Raw genomic sequence first — 14,044 nt, 5'->3', positions numbered from 1 at the left:
CTTACAAAAATGTCATTCCCTCAGAGTCTTGTTATCTTCAAAGAATTACTCATTGGTGTTCAATGATATTAATCATTTTTAGACTCTTAGATAATACAGGAGCTCTATTCCAAAAGAAACTGCAATAGAGAAGAATAGAGAAGATGTGTGACATATAAATGCAAAAAAAAAAAGTATTATAGGTGTCACAGTGCATTTAGAGGTTAAAATGAAACACAAATGAGGGGATTCATACCCCTAAGATTCAAGGTGAAAGTGAGAGTTTGGCAAACCTGCATATACAGTTGCATGGAGAAAACGATTTAATTGAAAATTATTAAGTTAATTGTGGGCATTTCGAGCTCCATGGTAGATTGCTGAAGTGAGGAAGAAGTCTTCAAATCACACTTTTTAAGCAACCTCCAATTCTGAACCAAATATGATAGGCTATAGGTATGATAATGATAATTATCAGGAAGGTGTAGATTAAGGATATGAGAAACTGATTGGATAGGTAGAATTTGCCAGGAAAAAAAAAGAAATAGAAAACAAACTGGTATTTAAGTCATAAAGAACATACTGCCTTTGCACAAGAAACAGAGGAAAAGCAACCAGTTGTTACATTACTAAAATTCAGAAATTCAGACAATCCTGAGACCTGATTGTTTTTAAAATGAAGTTCAAAACTTTTGGAAACTAGGACAGATGTTAAATAGGAAAAATATAATTGAATGCTATAAGGTCAGGAAGAAAAAGGAAAGATTGAAATTGAAGTGGCTTTCCAGCTAGATAATGGGTAAAAGAAAAAAAAATTGAGGTTAACAAAATTATGCTCAGGAAAACTGTCACTGCCTGGGTGGAAAGAAAAGTGAGAATTGGTAGAGTACAAACTCTCAGAGATTTATAAAGTTTTCTATTTTATCTGATTTTAAAAACTCATGCACAACCAATTGAGGAAAAGGGTCAGCTTATCATAAGAGCTAGAAGAGAGAAAACTGGATTATGAAAGAAGCATTCAGGAACATTAACTTAATCAAAATGAAGTAGACATAATGTGGCATATTAATTTTACCAGGGTGCTATGATATTGCAAAATATATATTTGGTCTTCTTCCCTGTTTCTTGGCATTTGCTAAAATCCTTGGAATCTCCAAAGTGCTTTTTGTATGCTAACGTTGACTGACACTTCAGAAAGACAGAAGCATGATTAGAGGGTTGGGAATTTCAGCCCCTCCCACCAACCTCCAGGGAGGGGAGAGGGGCTGAAGGTCAAGTTGATCACCAATTTGGCCAATGGCAAAATTAATCATGTCTCCATAATGAAGTCTCCATAAAAATTCAAGAGGACAAGGTTGAAAGAGCTTCTGGATAGCTGAACACAAAGAAGTTCTTGGAGGGCAGCTGCCCAGAGAGGACACAGAAGCTCCTCATCCCTTGCCCCATACCTTGCCCTAGGCATCTCTCCATCTGTATCCTTTGTAATATCCTTGATAAAAAAACTGGTAAACATAAGTGTTTCTCTCAATTCCATGAGCTGCTCCATCAGATTCACTGAACCCAAAGAGGGGGTTGTAGAAACCCCCCAACTTGAAGCCAGTTGGTCAGAAGTTCTGGAGGCTGGGACTTGGAACTGGTCTCCGAAAGGCAGGGAAGTCTTGGGGACTGAGCTCCCAGCCTGTGGGATCTCCAGGTAGATAGTGTTGGAATTGAATTGGAGGACACTCATCTGGTTTTGGATGCTTGGTGTGTGGTGGAAAAAAAAAACCCACACTTTTGGTCACAGAAGTTCCGTGTTGATGATTGTTGCGGTGGTATAAAAGCAGAGGAAAAACATGGTTTGAGAGTTTTCTTCAAAAAGGTACTTAACAGATACTGGCTAGTTTAAGAGTCACTGTGGAGGTCAATTCCTGGAGAGTGAGGGACAGTTACAGGATTATCTGTTAATCAAAAGGCAAAAGGAAGCCCTAGTAATTAAGGAGCTGTCACCTGAACTTCAACGCCCAGAAAGAAAAGAACGAATCATCAAACAATCAATTTGCAATCACAGAGAACTGAGAACAAAGACTAACATGCCTTTCAGAGAACAATGTTTTCTAATGAAGAGACAGGAAGGGGAGATAAAAGAGACTATAAGAGATACAGACTACATGGATTTCAATAATATTTTCTTCTCAAATCAGAAATTGTTTGAACTGTTGACCTCAGTGTTGCAGTAGAGTATATGATATGAATACAGTCTTCAAAATCATTTGAGTTAAATAGATTTTGTTTCAAAAATCAAACTCTTTTTACACTACAGATATTTGAGACATTTTCATCTACAATCACAAAGGAATTCCACCTCTTTTGATCAGCACATAGGTGATTTCACACAGTTTTACAGGACTGTCACGATATTAAAATAGTCTGTGTGGCTCTCCTAGTCTTTGAAGCCAAATGTCTGTGCACATAAATAATCATATCAATCACCTCCTTAAAAATGCCTGCAGGAGAAGAAATCTTGCCAAAATAATTGCTTCACTCTTATAATGAAGAATAGACTTAATCTTGGCCACCAATTTAACCTATTGATGTGTTTGGCTTAATTCCTCTAGAATGAACCTGATGGGTATTATAACCTCCCATAAAAAAGGAAAACACTCTATCATCCCCAAATGTAGTATACATTCACTTGTTGTCCATTTCCTCAAAACCGAATGGCATTACTTACTTCAACTAACTGCAAGTCTCTGAAATGAATCTCACATACGAGGATTGCTTAGAGCTTTTCACTACAGATCACTGCTATACTTCATTTTTTTCTCAAGGAGAAAGTGGTTAATAATTTAAGATTGTAACAGTGATCAGGACTTGACTTTATTTAGAAACTCTCCTAGATGAATTCAGCAGTTCAATATTGAAGCATATGTATTAACTCTTTGACAAAACTGTATCACAAAATTACTAGGAAAATCTGAATTAGTAGAAATTAAATGTATAAATAGCACTTTTTACAATGTTAATTTTTACTTTTTTTGAGAATTGTAAAACATAAAAAACAATAATGGCCCATAATTCTTGTATCACTTTAACACCTGTTTTCATTTAAAATAAGTATGTATAATACAAATTTAAAAATAAAAGACCTTCCTGCCCCCTAGTACTTTGTCCTAAATTTAGGCACATTAACAATTTTCTTGTAACTTTCCAGAAATACTCTGTGCAGAACCAATATTAATATCTATTTTTTTTTTAGATCTGCTGGTAAAATATATCCTATCCTGTTTCTAGCTAATTTTGTTTAATTATTTGACACCGTTCCACAGTAGCAGATATAAATATGTATCAATTTGACTGCTGTGTAACATTTCATGATACCATAATCAATCAATGAGAATTGATGGATACTTCTATTTTACCATTGAGTTGGCATTGAGAAAAAAAAAATCTCATTCTAAATTTACATCAAGGGGATGGAAATGGAGGCCATTATGTTGAGTGAAATAAGCCAGGCACAGAAAGATAAACTTCACATATTCTCAATCATTTGTGGGAGCTAAAAATTAAAACAGTTGAATTCATGGAGATGGAGAGTAGAAGGATGGTTACCAGAGGCTGGGTAGAGTAGTGGGAAGAGGGTAATGGGGATAATTAATAGGTACAAAAATATAGTTAGACAGAATGAGTAAAATCTAGCATTGGATAGCACAACAGGGTGACTACAGTCAACAATAATTTATTGTACATTTTAAAGTAACTAAAAGTATAATTGGAATGCTTATAACATAAAGAAATGATAAGTGCTTGAGTTGATGGGTACCTCGTTTACCCTGATGTGATTATTACACATTGCATGCCTGTATCAAAATATCACATGTACCCCATATACACCTGCTATGTACACATAAAAATTAAAAATGAAAAAAAAGAAAGAATTGACTGAGTCATGACTAAAATTAAAATTTTAAGTTATTTTTTAAGTTAAAAGACACAGAATTTTCTCATCATCAAATAGAAAAGAGATAGAGTCCAATCAACTTACTTGGGGGATTAAAAGTGAAGTATTGGGGGAATTAAATAATGCTCCTGAAACCCTCAGTTCACGGCAACAGAATAATCAGGGCTGAAACATGCTCATTTTGGAAGCAGCCTCAGAGGTGGTAGGAGTGTGTGAGGCTCATCTGCTGTCACTGAGAACCAAAGGGCACAGGAATAGGTTGGGGACCCATGAGACAGAAATGGAAGAGAAAAATGTGCTCAAGAAAGGGAAATTGTCCATTAAGGTGATGAGGTTGGAAGAATTATTTGAAGATAGTTAAAGACACAGTGAAGCTTGTTCACAAAAGACTGGAGTCTCTATGCACTTGGAAGTGGCTAATAGACAGGAGTCCGTGGTGGTACAGGAAAGGGAAGGCATTAGCTGGAAGCAAATGAGAATACTAAGAATCATACACTTCGCTGATCAGAAATGTGGATGGTTTTCATGGAGAGTCCTTGCTAACTCTGTGCTTTTTCAAATTCATAAACCATGAATGAGGTCTTTAAAAATATATTATGTAGAATAAAATATATTCTTTGAGCTGAAAATACTATCACTCTAAAAGGTTTCTGCAAATCATTGATTTCTCTAACAGTATTTCCCATTACACAAACCCCAGACCAACTGGTCAAGAGAGGAATGGGATAATTTCAAATTAAGGTTCTTGCAGTTGTAGATTCAGATCATATAATACAACATAATGTAATGTAGTATATAAAATATATTTATATTATATAATAAATTTTCATTAATCACTATGGGTTTCTCATTAGTCTTTGTAGAAATATACAAAAGTTCAATTCCAGTTTGAACAGTTTGAAAAAATACTATGTCAAAGTAGATTTTAACTACTAGATCTAAGAAGCAGAAATGTTGACATGAATATACTAAGAACTCAAAGTGCGAGAATGCTACCACTTCTCTCAGTAAAAGCAATAAAGAAATATTTGCAAAATTCTTACATTGCAACATCCAAGGTACATAATGAAAAAAGAGCACTAGTCATATCAGCCAATTATTTTATTTCAATTTAAATACAGTTTTTGTCTTCAATTTTTTTTCTGTGAACTTTAAGTCTTTATGAGATATTCAGATATTCAGGATGTTAATAAAATAATCATTTAATATTTCAGGAATGTAGCTTTTAACTATAATGAAAATGATCACCCAGAAATATATAAATGGCTTTGTCATATAAATTTCTATTAAAAATTGATTATAGGATATGTTTAGCATAGCAAAGTTAATTTGCTAAATAATGTTTTAAATGAACTCATCACTTTTGTGGTAACTAAACCACCTATCTGCATATAGAGTAGGTTTATTTGTAAGTCATTGCATTAGTCCATTTTCATAGTGCTATGAAGAAATACCCAAGACTGGGTGATTTATAAAGGAAAGAAGTTTAATTGACTCATAGTTCAGCATGGCTAGAGAGGCCTCAGGAAACTTATAATCATGGCATAAGGGGAAGCAAATACGTCCTTCTTCACACGGCCACAGCAAAGAGAAGTATATGTGCACAGCAAAGGGGAAGCCCCTTATAAAACCATCAGATCTTGGGAGAATTAACTCACTATCCCAAGAACTGGATCGGGGAAACCATCCCTATGATTAAATTATCTCCTACCAGGTCCCTCCCAGGTCACCTGGGGATTTTGGGAACCACAATTCGAGATGAGACTTGGGTGGGGACACAGCCAAACCATATCTGTCAGAAAGCTTAACACCCTATCTTTCATTTTGGAGACTGCTCAAAAATATATTTTAACAGATTCAAATCCAAAGTACACTTTTTAATGGATTCAAATCCAAAACGTAAAATGTATAAATAAAAAATATATATATTTTATAGTTTAACAGATTCAGATCCAAAAGCAAAACCTCATTATCCTACATTCTATAATAACCACCAGTATTGGCAAATCAAGAGACTTTTCCCCAACCAGTTTAATTGACCACAGAGGGAGAATTTATGACTTTCTCAAGCTCAGGAGATTGCTTGAAAGTACAATCAGTTATAGGAAATAAAGGAAAAGAAACTGTCAAAGAAATTCTAGATAGGGAGGAAAAAAAGTAAACATGGAATTTCACTTCTAAGTTTGAGAATAATTGACAACATACCAATGAACAATGCCTCAAACAGATATATATATATATATATAAGTGCCCCCACTATTATATAGTCTCTCCCTCTCTTTCTCAATCTCTCTCTCTCTTTCTTGCATGCTGTCTTTCTATCAGACCATTGTAGGATGGACGCATTAACATCGTTAGGACACATACCCATATACCAATGAATCTTTGAATAGGTATTCACATTTCACTGAATTTCCTCGCTTTCCCATACTCATGAATTTAAACTAAAAAGAAATACAATATTTGGTAAACAACAGACTGGATAAAAAATAAATGTTGTTTAATTCAAAAGTAGGATTGTTGGTAAGTCATAGGTAAAAGAGAAGACTTTCAAAATATCACAGAATGCTATTATAGTTTTAGGATACCTAAAAGGAACAGGTTTTGTTGTTCTTTTCTTTGTTTTTTAACAAACTAAAGATAAGTATTTAATGTAGACTGTAAACTGTGTGACAAAGTTAAGACTGAATTAATCCCCTTAAGATTCAGAAAAAGAAAGCAAGGATGATATAACCAGTAGGTTTTCACAGACCACATAAAATACCTTTTTACTATATCTTCTCCATTCCAGCAGGGAAGTCCATCTGCAGCAGCTAATTCATTAGCACAAAGCTGATCAGCTAGACCTCCATAGAATGACCTGTACAGTCGAAGGCTGTTGATAAATTCTCTAAATGGAAGAAGAAAGAAAACAATTAAAACCAAACATCCACAATAAAGGCCATTAAAAATGATATATATCGTTATACATAATGTTTAGGATATAATTTTTATATTGTTATGCATAATGTTTAGAATATAATTTTTTAAATTTTCTCCATTTGTTTTCATATATTTTAAATACTTCTCTAACCACCAAGATGAAAATACATTATCTTTTTTTTTTTTTTCAAAAAAAGCTAGTATTTTAGTTTATTCTTGGAATAAAAGGGTTCACTGGGTATGAATCTTGTATAACGTCACATCCAAGAAGTTGGGAGTAGTATATACTGATGCATACAGACAGACATCACTTCATTTAGCCTCCCTAAAAGTCCTCACTACCTGCTATCATCTAAGCCACCATGAGAGTACTAATAATTTTCTTTTCCCTGTGGAAAATGTCAGAGACTTACAACATGCCAAGTGATTGCTTACTAATGAAAAGTGTAGTAGGTTATTTTCCTATCTGGGTCTTCTTGGTATCTAAGAACATAAAGTAATGTCTTTACTAAATATGACCCAAAACCCAGACATTTAAGATATTTCAGAAGCACGAAAATAAAAGTTATTGGAAGGAATAATATTTGATATATTAACTAAGATTTTTTCCTCCCACACTACTTTCCTTCCCCATATCAATTATGGGAGGAAAAATTCAACAACAAGCAGGTTTTTTGTTTTGTTTTAATTTAGAAAGCAAAAACTTTTAAGTTTTAAAACCAAGGCTTTGGAGGACCAAGGACTTGAGTTTTAACATTTCAAAAGGCCGAGTCCTAAAGGCCTTCATTATTATTTTTTTTGACATAAACAATTGTTTTGGAAAAAGAAATGAAAAGCCCTAGGCTGATCATAGGAGATGCTTTCTAGACCAGAAGGAAGGGGCAGAAGAAAGACATGTTGGACGGAAAGTAAACTTTAGAAATTCATGGAATATGCAGTTAAAATGTAGCAATTATGAAATGTCCTCCCTCATTAAAATTAAAAATATAATTTGTTTAAAAATGAGATCAAAGAAGACAGGTGATTCTAAATTATACCTGGAGTAACTAATTTTTTAAAAATTAAATCTCATTTTGTCAGTTCTGTTATCAAGTTCATTAATTTTTAGTTCTCTCTCCTATTATTTTTTGTTTGTTTGTTTTAGAGATGGTATCTTGCTATGCTGCCCAGGCTGGACACAAATGTATTGGTTTTTAAATAGCTATTTGTGAATATTGCTGGAGTTGATTTGTAAAAAAGATAAATATTACTCTCAAATATGTAACATCAAAACTCATAGAGAAAATCAGAAGTTTTTAGTGTAAATATTTGGTGAGTATTTAAACCAGTTTTTAGCAAAGCTGGACCAGATAAATGATAAAGTGGTTGCAAGAAGCACAATTCTGACTTAACTGTAACTTAGATTGATTACAACAAAGGCTTTATTTTCTTGATAGCACAGTAATTATATTACATATTTACTACTTTAAGTCAGTTTCCTTTGCCAGAAAATAAGTCCCTCAAAGATGGCTATATCTCTACTAATTGGAATGCATGAACAAATGTCAATGTATATGTTGCAGCTACTAAAACATAATTGAGAAGCAGACTAATTCTTTTAAAAAGGTGGAGTTTAATGAATGGCAGGAGGTGTGACTCCTGTCCTAAATTTTATTCACTATAAATGATCACTTGTTTGGAATCAGAGTCTTCTAGCAATGAAGAGACCAGGCCCAAATTGATGGAATGTTGAGACTTTTAAATTGATGATGTAAAATCGAATATATTTTTATGGACCCTAAATCACCTACTTCAGTCTTGGTGGATAGCACCGGGTTCATTTCTCCCTTCAAAATCAATAGATCCTCATAGGCAAAGCTTTATGTCTTTCTTTTCCAGTCCTATTTCCCATGGCTATACTGTCATTGCCTTAGTCCAAGCCTTTATCATCCTTCTCTGGATGTACTACACTAAGATCACATCCCTCCAATCTCTTCCCATTCTCAATGACAGTCACTTTCTAAAATTCAAATTTGATATTCCAGAGATTACGTTACTCACTTAAAGTCCTTCGAAGCCTTCTCTACAGCATTTTATCCAAGTTTCTTGGAAAGATGTGCAAGGTATCTTCTCACTTCAATTTGAACAACAACCCAAACCATACTTTAGGGTCCCACAAAAGTGAGGTTCTGTTTCCCAAACACACCGTCATACCTTTGCCTATATTTATTCTAAAAGGATTTAACCTAGAAGATTTCCAGTCATTCTATGAACCATCATCTATAAATTATTGGTCAAAAAGTAATAAACACTATTGAGTACTATGTTTTTTATTGGCACTAAGGATTCACAGGTAAGCAAGAGAGCCCCTGCCTTCTAAGAACACACATTTTGGGGAAAACCTACAATGATAATACAGTGTTAATAGTGCCAAATTTTAGTGCACAGAGGAATCAGAAGATATTTACAAAACAAGGCAGTATTTCAGCGTTCCATGCAAAACAAACAAGCAAACCAAACAAAAAGCCAGGATGAGTAAGGGTAAGAGGAAAGAAAATACGGGTAGTATGCAGTTTCATTAGTGGGGACTGTGCTTATGGGAATGAATTATGGTGAAATGGTAAGAAGAAACCATTTTATCATCAGTCTTATTGCTCATCCTAAGACGTTTCTGTTTTATTCAAAAGGCAGTTGGAACCATTAAGTTTTCCAGCAAGCAGTTGTCATCATGATCATGGCAGCAACTTGGGAGTAGAAAAGCAGTGAGGTCACTTAGGTGGCTATAACCTGAGCAGGAGAAACCGTGAGGAAGTGAGAAGGAGCCTGTCAGTGAACAGAAAAACAAGTGAAAGATTTGAAAGACATTAGGAATCCAGAATTGACAGGTTAAAGTAAGAGTGTTAAGATAACACACACAATTTCTAATTGTGTTTTCCCCCTGCTCATGTGAGGGGACGGTCATATCATTCCCTGAGCTAAGAAATAAAGGAAGGGAAATCTCACCTTCTCAGTGTCCCACACTATATTTATGGTCATCATTATCTCGCTCAATATTTTCATCTTTCCAAGGCACACATCACTTTCTAGCCACTTACGTAATATACTGATTAATCAGGCCTTATTATTTCTTAACTGTCTCCATGGTCTAGAATAAAATATTCAGGCAGGCAGAAATTTTGTTGTTTGTTTTGTTCACTGCAATAAATCATAGAGCAGTGGTGTTACATACAATAACCCCAATAAACAGTCATCAAATTAATAAATGAGCGAAGACTAAGGAATTAATGGTTTCATTCTCAGCATGTTCAGTTTGAGATTTCTTTGGAATGTCTAGACAGAGAAATCAAACAGAATGCTACTTTCAAACTTACTAGGTATAAATCTCATCTGAGGATTTTACCAAAATGCAGATTCAGATTCAGTAGTTCCAGGGCAAGGCTCAAGACTGCATTTCAAAGCAGCACTCAGGTGATGTTGATGCTACTGGTTCAAGAACTATGCATATCATGGAAGTTTGCTGTTAAAGATGTGACCTTGGAACTTAGTGGACTGGACATGTGAGACCCACCACCCATACAGGTAGTGACTAAATAATGGACATGGAGAAAATCTTTCAGGACAGTAATATGCAGTAATAAAAAGCCAAAAAGAGCTGAGAGTGGAAAGAGCGAAGGAAGAAAACTTCAAAGTTAAAGCACTATGAAAACTAAAGAATGAGTGAGTTTGAAGGTAGATTCTTCACAGTATAAAATGCCATCCTGAGAGGTTAAATAAAATACTGAAAGTGTCCTTCATATGTGGTGACCATAATTATTATGTACTAAATTGTATCACCTCCTGCCACCACCACGAAAAAATTCCTATGTTGAAATCCTAACTGTATTTGGAGACAGGGCCTTTAAAGAATTAATCAGGGGCCAGGTGTGGTGGTTCTTGCCTATAATCCCAGCACTTTGAGAGGCTGAGGCAGGAGGATTGCTTCAGCCTAGGAGTTGGAGACCAGCCTGGACAACATAGTGAGACCCTGTCTATACATACATACATATATACATAAATATATACATACACACACACATAAAATAAAAATTTAAAAATTAAAAAAAAATTAGAATTAAATGAGTTCATATGGGTAGATGCTAATCCAATATGACTGGTGTCCTTATAAGAAGAGGAAGAGATACCAGGGACACACAGGCACAGAGAAAAGGCCACATGAAAACACCGGGTGAAGGCAGCCATCTGCAAGCCAAGAAGAGAAGCCTCTGCAGAAACCAAACCTGCCGACACCTTTATCTTGAACCTTACAACCCCAGAACTATTGAGGAAATTCATTTGTGTTGTCTAAGCCACCCAGTCTGTGGTATTTTGTTATGACAGCCCTAGCAAACCCATATAGGAATTAAAGCACTTGAAGTAAAGTAATAAACTTCACATTTGCTGTACAATGAGCATTAGAAAGAGAAACCGTAAGTGGAGATTTCAAAAAAGAAAAATTAAAGATTTGTTCATATGTATGCTCGTTTCAATGTGGAAGACAGTTGAAAATATTTGGGTATAGAAAGAAGGAGATAAGGGTTTGTGGTAATGAGCTTGTTTCTGGAGAGTCTAATTATCTACCTTCTGGGCACACAGGCGCTTGGAAGTTGGCTTCGGTCATTGGACTTGTTTGGGGTTTGAATAAATATAGGCAGAATTTATGTATGCTCCTTCTAGGCTGAAGCTTTAAGAACTAACGAGGCTTTGCCAGCTTCTGTTTCCCTCTAGCACGATGACTGGCAATGTTTCAGAGGAAGGCTGCCCTGTCATTCTGAGTCCTAAAGCCCAGGCAATGTAAGCAGTCATGGCTGCTATCTGAAATGGCACAGGTTCTAAACAGAAACACAATGGTATTGTTCTCAACCAATGGTATGTTGGGGTAGTTTGCTATCGCATCATAACTTAGTCTCTCTCGTTGATACAATGACAGGAAAAGAAAATTAATAATTCATTAATCAGAAATTCTGCAAAAGAGAGAGAGAGGAAAGGCTACTGAAAACAGAGTGGTTAGCTTTGAATTTTCTGAGGCTAAAATAAGGGAAGAAAGTCTGTGTTATTTTGAAGATGGGTTCTGGTTTGTAAAGACAGAAATTTGGGGGGAGACCCTACTTTGGAACACTATATTCTGTGTTTGGCAGGGTTTAGGTGGCAGGAATCAAGAGAAGTGTTGCAAAATGCAGTTGCACTGATAAATAGTAGAACTAAGGATCTACAGTAGGTATATTGAACAAAAATAATTGAGATGGTGGTAAAGGAGAGGATTGAAACACTTGTAGGCATAGTGAACTGGTCAAAAAGACTTACCAGCCAGGTGCAATGGCTCATGCCTGTAATCCCAGCACTTTGGGAGGCCGAGGCGGGTGAATCACCTGAGGTAGGGAGTTCGAGACCAGCCTGACCAACATGGAGAAACCCCGTCTTTACTAAAAATACAAAATTAGCTGGGTGTGGTGGTGCATGCCTGTAATCCCAGCTACTCGGGAGGCTGAGGCCAGGAGGCGGAGGTTGCAGTGAGCCAAGATCACGCCATTGCACTCCAGCCTGAGCAACAAGAGCGAAACTCCATCTCAAAAAAAAAAAAAAAAGAAAGAAAAAAAAAAGACTTACCTACTACTACAGAGCAAATTAATGTTGGCCCTATTATCAGAATTCAAATCTCAGTCACCAGCTCAATGCTCAGGCTACCACACGACTGCTTTTCCAGTTTTACATGAAATATTTCAATGAACAAAATATATTCTTAGAAAGATGCTAAATTTAAGTTGCTGGGAGAGTGACTGCATCCATGCAATTATTTCTCTACTGTTATGAGAATATTTCACATTAAAATTAGGATCATAATAAATGCAGGGAGATGTTAACAGTCCCATCTAATTATCCTTCAGGGACTATGTTTCATATGTCAGTTGCTCATCTTGTGCTTGAACTATCTCTAGTACACAGAAATGAAATATTATTAAGTATAACAGTTTGACCATATTTAAAACGAAATAGAAAAATGTTGCTCATCTGAATATTTATTCAAAGCCTCTATGTCTGGATCAATAAAAATGGATAATTTGTAATTTGGGCTTGTAACAGTATAGCATTTGTTCCTGTGCCACTATTTTCCAAGTTGAATGCAGAATCAACATTAGAAATGAGCCATACAGGCCAGGCAGTGTGGGTCATGCCTGCAATCCCAGCACTTTGGGAGACTGAGGTGGATAGAATCAATTGAGGTCAGGAGTTTGAGCTCAGCCCGGCCAACATGGCAAAACCCCATTTCTACTTAAAATACAAAAATTAGCCGGGCCTGGTGGCACATGCTGTGATCTCAGCTATTCAGGAGGCTGAGGCAGGAGAATTGCTTGAACCCAGGAGGCAGAGGTTGTAGTGAGCTGAGATTGTGCCACTGCACTCCAGCCTGGGCGATAGAGCAGCGAGACTCTGTCTCCAAAAAATACCACTTCCCTGCTTTTAAAATACTAACTCATTTATATAAAATGTCTTTATTAAAAAGTCAAAAAATAACAGATGCTGGCAAAGATGTGGAGAAAAGGAAACACTCATACACCGTTGGTAGAAATATAAATTAAATCAACCTCTACGGAAAATGGTATGGAGATTTCTGAAAGAACTAAAAATAGAACTACCATTTGATCCAGCAATCCTACTATTGGGTATTGCCCAAAGGAAATCCCACTTGGTATTTGGAAATTCCACTATCCCAGCAATTCCACTATTTGGTATTTACCCAAAGGAAAATAAATCATTATATCAAAAGATACCTGTACTCATATGTTTATCGCAGCACTATTCACAAAAATAAAGACATGGAATCAACCTAAGTATCTATCAATAGGAGACTGGACAAAATGTGGTCTATATTATACACAATGGAATACTACTCAGCCATCAAAATGAATCAAATCATGTCTCATGTCTTTTACAGCAACATTGATGGGACTGGAGGACATTATGTTAAGTGAAATTAATCAGAAACCGAAAGTCAAATATCACATGTTCTCACTTATAAGTGGGAGCTAAACAGTGGGTACTCATGGACATAGAGAGTGGAATCATAGACACTGGAGACTCAGGAAGGTGGGAGGTGGAAGTGGGGTGAGGTATGCAAAATGGGTACAATGTACACTATTTGGATGATGGTTACACTAAAAGCCCAGACTTCACCACTACACAACATATCCA

At 35.8% G+C, this 14,044-nt stretch overlaps 1 protein-coding gene across 1 annotated transcript in view; it reads right to left on the bottom strand.

Moving 5' to 3' along the window:
• GPC5 (glypican 5) overlaps positions 1 to 14,044 on the bottom strand; it is a 746,563-nt gene that overhangs the window by 383,638 nt on the left and 348,881 nt on the right. Inside the window, exon 5 of the mRNA XM_032151100.2 lies at positions 6,681 to 6,806. Coding sequence (XP_032006991.2) covers positions 6,681 to 6,806 — 126 coding nt within the window. The remainder of the gene's footprint in view (positions 1 to 6,680; positions 6,807 to 14,044) is intronic.

Source organism: Hylobates moloch, unplaced genomic scaffold, assembly GCF_009828535.3.
Source record: "Hylobates moloch isolate HMO894 unplaced genomic scaffold, HMol_V3 SCAFFOLD_4, whole genome shotgun sequence".
NCBI lineage: Eukaryota > Metazoa > Chordata > Mammalia > Primates > Hylobatidae > Hylobates > Hylobates moloch.
This window is presented reverse-complemented; position numbering and strand designations above follow the sequence as displayed.